General features: G+C 38.4%; 1 protein-coding gene across 2 annotated transcripts; it reads right to left on the bottom strand.

Moving 5' to 3' along the window:
* Positions 1-609: 609 nt before the first annotated feature.
* On the bottom strand, positions 610-7,911 carry LOC103405131 (auxin response factor 6-like). Of its 2 annotated transcripts, none has more exons than XM_029097975.2 (15): positions 7,747-7,911; positions 7,246-7,337; positions 6,613-6,725; positions 5,629-5,727; positions 5,493-5,549; positions 5,257-5,415; positions 5,069-5,153; positions 4,266-4,356; positions 3,991-4,155; positions 3,794-3,916; positions 3,588-3,663; positions 3,296-3,443; positions 1,973-3,198; positions 1,587-1,777; positions 610-1,163 (listed from the first exon to the last, which is right to left on the bottom strand). In XM_029097975.2, exons 2-15 carry the CDS (start codon positions 7,298-7,300, stop codon positions 959-961), a joined length of 2,793 nt encoding a protein of 930 aa, XP_028953808.2. In that variant the 5' UTR covers positions 7,301-7,337; positions 7,747-7,911; the 3' UTR covers positions 610-958. The 2 variants fall into 2 exon arrangements, with proteins under 2 accessions (XP_028953808.2, XP_028953807.2); XM_029097974.2 differs by having other exon boundaries at positions 7,246-7,340; positions 7,747-7,910.
* Positions 7,912-8,869: the final 958 nt, after the last annotated feature.

Here is an 8,869-nt window from a genome sequence, read left to right as displayed (position 1 = left end):
TTGATACCGCCTCGACTATGGGCTGGTTTGGTATTGCTATGTTTTGAAAAAAAACTATTGTGAGAATAAACGATTGTGATAAACGGCTGTGAAAAAAATCAGCAGTTTGATAAACTTTTTTGTAAAAGTGCTTTTGGAAAAAAAAGCAGTCTGATAGTAAATATTTTCATTAAAGGAACACTGTAGCTCCGTGTGCTTTGAAAAAAAACCAGTTTTCCAAAGCTGCAAATAACAGCTTCAGCTTTTTCCTTTGATTTTAGTTTATTCTCACAGCAACTTCCAAAATAAGCCATTTTTTTTCAGTCTTAAAACCCTCACAGCTTTTTTTCAAATGTGCTTTTTTTTTAAGCACCTCACTCCCAAATCATCCCTATAAATGCTAAACAGAGACCATATAGTTGCATCATATTTTGTAAACCACAGAATGTGACAGTTGATGATTAGACTCCTTTAATGACTTGGCGTTAAACCAATAAACTAGTTTCGGCCATAAACATACACACACACACACACACACACACACACACACACACACACACATATATATATATATAACTTAAATGAAACCTACCTCATGATTCTCAATATAGTAATTGAACTTGACCAGTCTGATTCATGATATGCTTTCGACTTCAATAAATAATAAATTACAGGACAAGATAGCATACAAAGTGCCATCGGACTCGGACATCAAACTCTTAACAGTACGTGTGTTGTTCTACCTGTTGCAGCGGTGGTTTCAGAAACAAGGTTCCTTCCTACTATAATTTACAGTATATAATTATAAGCTGACATGCAAGCTTCAAATAGACTTTGCCTAAGCAGTACATCTCACTGACCACATAAAAGGGTAAAACAATGCTACCGATCCTTTAAAGAAAACACTACCAGCATAGTTGAACACTCACCATTCGCTGGCAATTTGATTAATTTTCCATTTCTAGCAAAGCATTGGCGTTTAGTAGTCGAGTGATCCCAAAGATGCAATCCCATTCCTTGAGTTTCTCAAGTCCTGTCGACCCACGTAGTCAACAGTGGTGTTGCTACCATTGGAAAGCTTATTGTTTGGGACAGAAGCCACACTGTTGAGGCCTTCCTTTCCCATTTGTTGCACTTCCAGAGGCGAGAGTATCTTGATGTAATACACATTGTTCACAAACTCCCTGAAGATAAACAAAGAATCATTATACCTCCAGCGAATCATGACAAGAATAGTTTCAAAACTCCAGAAGCCAATTGTCATGTAGAAATGCACAATAGTGACTTAAAATCTCAAAAAGGTGAGAAAATAGTCAAAGATTTTAGATGATGTAAACAAGTCCTAGGACACTTTGAACCTTGAAGCATTGGTCTAACATTTATCGTTGTTGCTCTCTACAAATTGACATACAGCATAAAATCTTAATACTAGCTGCTTTACATTAAAACTTCGCATTCGCACAGTGATTCGGCATGAAACATTTTACAAACTATCACTAATGATTGAAACTCGTGGGAAGCTCAACCTTTAGGACTGCTTATGCAAACAGGCAAGAGTGTACAATAATTGACAAATACAAGAAAAATCATGACAATTTGGGACTTACTGCCAAGGGTCGTCACCAAGGAGAAGAACATCATTCTCCCTGTCAACAAATACAAGCTGCCAGCCTGATCTCTGAGGGTCCTTCAGTTGGCCTTCAAGGCCAAACATACGTGCGAGCTCACTGCGCAGATCATCATAGCTGCTGAATTTAGAAATATCCAGTGACCTCCCAAAGGACCCTGACTTGTGAACCTGTCAAATTGCACCATTTTAACATGTAAAAAAAAACAAGAGCAATCAATGACAAGTGCTAGTTTTGAAAAAGCAAACACTGATCATGAAGCATTTGCCTTGCCAAATACAATCGCCGACAATGGTCCATACATCAGACCATCATGTTAAAGATAAATATGCTTGTAAACAACTTTCACAATTATCTCATCTTACCTTCACAAAGATTCCAGTTGGATTTACTTGGTCCACATTTTCTGAAGACTGCAAGAAACCTGATTCATCTACACAACTTGATGTAGTCATGTCCGAATTTAGTGGAAAATCATTGCCTGTGCCACTGGCATAATTGGAAGCACCAAAGGGCACGGACACTGAATCATTTCCATTGCCAATATTTCTCAGGTTTGGAATCCCATTATGCAGCATAAGAGATGATGAATCAATGTTCACCCCAAACAAAAGATTGCTTTGGGGATCAGTACCGCCTTGGAATGCGGAGTATTCTCTACCAGGAAATGGAGGCAAGGCAGTGATCTCAGAGAAACTTGACTGTGGTGTTCTCAACTGTTCCACCTGTGGAAGTACACATTGAGCAGCTCCAGATGATAACTGCGGTTCACCGGTGGTCTGCTTAGCTAACAAGGAAGAAGAAATTGCAGAGTTGGATCCGCTTAAGTTAAGTAAGTGGGATGTTCCATCCTGTGATAGCGAACCTAACATACTATGTACAGGGGGAACATCAGATGAAGGTATAGGATTTCCAACAGGGTCAGGAAAGCTCTGCTGCTGAGGTTGCGAAGAGATAGACTGCATAGATGCAGACTGGGATGGAGTGATTGAGGCAAAATTAGGAAGAGCAGACATAACATTCGGGATCTGATGCTGAACAGACAATTGGTGCATATGACGGGATTGTTGAAGCTGATGTTGCTGCTGCTGCTGCGCTTGCTGATTCAGCTGCTGTTGTTGCAGCTGCTGATGATGATGCTGATGCAGCTGCTGCTGCTGCAGCTGCTGTTGCCTCTGATCACTATAGGGATGGTAACGCTGCGACTGTTGTTGCAAGACCTGAGCCTGAGCTGGAGCTTGGCTTTCTTGAAAGCTCTCAAGATAAGCATTTTGAGGCTGAGACTGAGGCAAGACCTGTCTTTGAAGCACAGCAGCTGCCCCATTAGAAACACTTGAAGATTGCTGGAAGGGCAGAAGAGACTGTGAAGAACATTTTGAAGAATCAACTGCCCTCATTTCTTGAAGTGCAGCGGCTGCCATTGCTTGGTATACATCGGGTTGTAGACCTGCCATAGACGCATCAAGCCTTGGTTGCATCCAAGGAGAAACTCCAAATCCCTGGAAGTTCAAAGATTGCATCCCCTGATCTCCGAGCCCTCCTTGCAGCCACATCAGTGGAGAATTAATGCCCATATCACCATCTTTTAGACCTGAAATGAAATACCACTAAGTATCTGAGGGGGGAAAAGAAACAAAACAATTTGAGAAAAGACACCAAGCACTCTTCAAGCAAAAAAACAAAGATACCGTGGAAAGAGGGAACGCCTGATGCCCATGGTCGCTTTAGTCTGAGGGGGAATGGAGATGGATACATTGGGAACGTTGTTAGTGGTTCAATCTCCCACAATGATACCCTTGGCTGCCTCTCCCCAGCAGTGGATTCATCCCAGCCAACCTGCATTAGCAGAAAACACGTTTATGGAAGTTTGAAAAAGTTGGAAAAAAACTGGCCCCACCTCAAAAAAAAATTGTCAAACTTATAATAAAAAAATAGTGGAATTCTAATAAACATCAAAATCAGCAAATGCTCTCAACAAACCTTCACAGAGCGCCAATGGGAATTTGGCCAGCGAACAGAATCTAAGTCACTGATGCCAGTTATTGTACCCATGTATCTGAAGGAAAACAAACAAAATAAATAAGAAAGGTCAATAACCTACATAATACAAGTATGAATAACCAGTTAATTAAATGTGAACCATAAACTACATATTGAAATCGAACTACGAAGATAACATAACCTACCGACGGACACTAGACTCTTCTGTCTCAAACAGCATCCTAAATCGCATGCCCACAGAAACCCGAGTATGATAAACAGCTTTAACATACTTGGCCAGGGGTATCACAAATTCAGATGGACTAGCCCTGCGTTGTAAGAAAATTGAGGAATAAGATGTAAATAGTAGTATTTACAATCTGGAGAAGTTGCAGATACTCACCTTGGATTATAAAAAATAGTAAAGCGACTATTTGTTGCAGCTGCATGAGCTGCAGCAGCAAGAAGACCAATGTGCATGCTGTCACTTGACAAAACTGATGAGGGCATGACAGTCTGTGGACGATTTGCTCGCCGAATACCTAAGAGCAACTGATTCTTTTCATTCCTGATTGAAGACAACATATCAGTGATGAGAAAAATGATTACAACAATCCTTCACATAATAAATACAACCACCATCACCCCTCCAATAACAGAATAACAGTTTAAAATTACCAGATAAAGAGGACCGAATCACCAGCAACAAGTCGTTTAGCACTAACGAACACGCTCCATCCTGTCGTGAGAAGGTGCCTCTTGGGCTGGCCTGCACAATAACATGGAAAAATGCAATTAGAAGCCATAATTACGTGTTCAGAATTCCAGACAGTATAAATTGGAAAATAAGAAATAAATAAGAGAAACTAGGTAAAGAAAGTAGAAACAATGCGATCAAGATCTTTGAAATTCTTGCCTTCAACCATGACAAGGGCAATTAGAAACAGAAAGTTCTAACATCATTGGTCAATAAGTTCTAAAGTCACTATTCCTCTGACCGAGCTTAAAGTCACTATTCCTCCGACCAAAACAAAATAAGCTCTAAAGTCACTATTCCTCTGACCAAAATAAAAATCTCACTGGTCCTACCCATCAATTTCCTTGGACTATTATGTGCCCCGCTGATTTGCTAGATCGACAAGTATGGAGGAAAGAGGGATACTTCAAGTCAATATTTATTTTCCACATCTTCATTGGGTGTATATGCAATTAGTATTGCAGGTTGGTTCATTTTATAGATTTCCAGTGATACAATCATATGACATGGATACAGCTGATGCCAGTAAATAAAAAAATTTCTCCAAAATTTTCATTTTTGACATTTAGAACCAAGGAGTGTCTGAACTATGACGTACCACTGCTCTCAGTTACCTTACTTTGGCATCTAAGCTAGAGCAGGTAACTGAAGAATGATAAGTGAAAAACGATAAAAGATAATAACGGCAGATAAAAAAGAGAAATCTAAAGTAATTCATACTCACCTCGAAATATATGTCTGAATTTCCATTCATTATCATGTAGATCCCTTGCAATTAGTTCCTGGGCAGGGGGTTGCTGCGAGTAATCCTGAGGAACAGTAAAAGTAAAATGAACAAAACCAAGTTTACGATATGAAAATATAAAGAATCGAAAAGTGATGATCAAATGAGTTGAAGAAAAGGACACCTACAAGAGGAGGAAAGACTTTTTCAGCTGCACGGCGGGGAACTGAGAATCCTCCATGCGTGCTAGTATCACTTGCAGTCAAAGTTTTACAAAAATAGTTGGTTGGCTGTTTGTTGGCAGCACCCAACTCTGCAGGCAGTAGGTATACATCTTTTTGCTCTTGCTACAAAATAGTTTATGTCAGGACATGAAAATTACTTGACTCACAAATCAAAATTTAAAAACAGCCAAGTGCATTACCGGATTTAATGGTTGTAGGGTCATTTGAGCATATACTTCATCCGTCTCCACATCTGCCTGTACCATAGAAAATTAAAATTTCAAGGAGCAGCCTAGGAAATTGGTACAGAGAAGATGCAATTAGGCTGACACTTACGTGCATTGTCACATTGTGTAGCTGACAAATTAGTTGTGGAGGCAAGTTGGGGTAATTGGGAAAGTGGGCATCCACTTCTTTGTTGGTTGATGCAGCAACCTGTATAAGAAATACCAAGAATTAAAAACAAAAAATGAATTCATTCTGTAAAGTTAGTGTTCAGGACGAAATGATTAGTTAGACATTAGACGAGATGATTAGTTAGATATTAAACATTTCAGCTGTTTAAGCAAAAGTGTACTAAAAAAATTATGGACTCTATTATAGTAATTGAGGTAATGATTTGTATAAAATGCTTAATACAAATGGGATGCCCAACATCAAACAAAAACGAAGCAAAAACCTGAAGAAAAAAACTGTAACTCGTCCTTTATTTATTTATCTATTTATTTTTGTATAGGAGTAAACCATCCTTTACAAATGAAAATATACATTTGATTAAACAACATGCTGACATTCATATGTATAGTAATTTTATTATCCAGATTCCAGACCACAAGAATAATTACTCAATTTAAGATCTGCTTTCAATAATCAAGACACAGGGAGACACAAACACAGAGTTGACACCCATTTCAAACTTATTAGACAAAAACTAAACAATGTTAACAAGAGGCTAAGAGCTCGTTTGGACGTGCTTTTAAAATGACTAAAAGCGCTTTTGGTGAAAATGTTTTTGGAACCAATCCTTAGTAAAAATGCAAGTAAATTCTGGAAAAGCACTTAGAGTGCTTCCTGGAAGAAGCACATAACTAGTGCTTCTTGCAGAAAGCACTTTAAGTGCTTTTGGAACCAAAAAACATTTTCTCTAAAAGCACTTTCAATCATTTTAAAAGCACATCCAAACGAGTCCTAAGTCCCTAAATCAACAAACAAACGTCCCTATTCTACAAACTGCAAACCAAACAATTGTTTTCTGCAAATACCATTCAGAAAGCAAAAGAAAAATTCAACAATTAGTGAGATAATGATGCAGTTGCCGACCTGCTCGCTGTGGCCCTGTGGAAAGTAGACTACACGACTTCCAAGAAGAGGCAGAGACACTAGAGGCCCAGCACACGCATGCCATAGCTCAGAATTCAAACATTTCATCTCCCCTGCACACAGGTTCTATGCTTGTGTGAGTATGCATGACATAAACATCCATATAATCAAAATCCTAACCGTTGAAGATAGAAATGAAAGCCTAGGTTTAGTGTTAAAGGAATGTTGTTAATTCTTTTACAGGAACAAAACTTCCATTCCGTACCCCTTCAAGCATTATGCGCAGTTAAGATAATTAAGATAATTGTACAATTACGCCTCGTTTAAAATCACCAAACTTAATTTCTCAAACACACAAGTAATGCATGCATAGAATGTCACTTTCTTTACCCTGAAATAACTACCTAATTAAGAAATGCACAGGTGAAATAAATACAGACTAGGTCTGTTCAATGACCTCATAAAGATTCCCTAAAACGTAGGGTCAATAACTTTAGACAAAATCCCAACCAAAAATAGCATAAAATCATGCAGGACAATGCCTCGGAGTGAAATAACAAACGCTTTGACAAAAATATTAAATTTCAGACGAAAAAAAATGGAAATAACCAAATAAAGGGAAAAAATGCAAACCTTCCTGAAGCTGATGGTTAAACCCCGGAGATGATGACGAAGAAGAAAGCCTCATGGTTCGAAAAGCCGAAAAAACAGCCTCCTTTCACCGCCTGCTGAAACCCAACTCAAAGATTCAAGTACCGGTCCAATCTTACTTCTTATTAACACCCATTACTGAGCCCCTTCGCCACTATCTCATCAAATGCTGAGAAAAAATGCCCACCCCCACCCCAAAATAAAACCAGAAGATTTAAACTACCCTTTTGGGAAAATCTCACCCAAAGCCAGTGCCAATACAAAACACAACTCCCGTCACCCTCATACGCCCCAGATCTTATTTACCCTACAAAAACCCTCCACATTTACTCTAATTGCAACCCTAAACCCTAACTCTCACCTCCAAAGCTCAGAAATTTATCGACTTTAGCAAGCTCCAGAGAAACCCTAGACAACCCAGATCTCAGAAATTGAAGAGCAACTTAGCAAGTGAAGTAAAACAGAGAATTGGGGAACTCTTACTGAGCTGAGAGCGACATTTTCAGAAGCTCCGATTTGACTGCCGAAAGAGATGAACTTTGAGCTTGAGAGAGCTTGTTTGCTCTTGCTTGTGAAGCTGCTGATGAGAGAGAAAGAGTTGGAGGTCAGAGAGAGAGAGAGAGAGAGAGAGCTTATTGGTCTTCGTTGAGGGCGTGTTTGGTCTACGATCAATTAATACAGTGGTAATTATTGCTGGTGGGGTAATGTAATGTTCATAGGGATGGCTGTCAGAAAAAGCAAATGGAAACAGGACCAAAAATCTAATCCCACTTTCCTTCCCTGTTTTATCATGGCATTTTCCCCCTTTTTTACATTCTTGCTCACAATACATATGTCGTGACTAAACTCTTGGTTCGATATCAAGCGTGGAGATTAAATGAACGTGCTTTTAGTGTTTTACTTAACTCATAATATTAGATTCAACAGTGGCTATAGGCGTGGTCTGCTTGATTTTAGAATTTTTTGAACAGTGGGAATAAATAAGAGTTATAATCAGCTAGAGATCTGGAAAGTGATCCGATTCTGGAATTCTAACTAGAATAAAAATTGTGAATGAAGGCCTTGATAGTGAGTGGAGGGTTGGATTAGGAATAATAGTGGGTGAAAAAATATTATCTTAATTTTTTAACTTTTTTTAACCGATGATATTATAATGTAATGAAAAAATAAGACATTACAATAGATCTAATAATCCTATAAAATAATAAACAGCAAATCCTTAATCATCTAGTGACACAAGTGAATACCCATCTTGCCCAATTCCAAACAATTCTTTCTCTTTTTGCCTCATTTGGAAATAGCCAGTCTTTTTCATGTTAACTTTTTGGAAGAAAAAAATTATTGGGGGAGAAAAATGATTAGGTTATCATTTGGTTGTCCATATGAATTTAATAAATGGGATTACATTTATAGGGAGGCCTCTTATCTCCTATTGTTTTCTCCACAAAAGCATTGATCCAACTTCTATAAATATTGGTTAGGGAGGGCTTAATTTGTGCTTCGATTGAGTTTAAATGCTTACAAATTAATATAACTTCTCCTTGTGTGCCCACAAGAGGCAATTTCCTATAAAAGGTATTCTGAAATAATAAAAATGGTTGTGATG

Source organism: Malus domestica, chromosome 17 (assembly GCF_042453785.1).
Source record: "Malus domestica chromosome 17, GDT2T_hap1".
Lineage (NCBI taxonomy): Eukaryota > Viridiplantae > Streptophyta > Magnoliopsida > Rosales > Rosaceae > Malus > Malus domestica.
The sequence above is the reverse complement of the archived record's forward strand: the minus strand, read 5'-3'. Positions and strand labels throughout refer to the sequence as shown.

Excerpts from the sequence above, each read along its gene's own strand:
- LOC103405131 (XM_029097975.2), bottom strand. The coding sequence starts at position 7,300 with ATGAGGCTTTCTTCTTCGTCATCATCTCCGGGGTTTAACCATCAGCTT. Across the intron at positions 5,550-5,628 it reads TACACAATGTGACAATGCAC|GCAGATGTGGAGACGGATGA; the intron begins GTAAGTGTCAGC and ends TCTATGGTACAG. Across the intron at positions 3,199-3,295 it reads AGGCGTTCCCTCTTTCCACG|GTCTAAAAGATGGTGATATG; the intron begins GTATCTTTGTTT and ends ATTTCATTTCAG.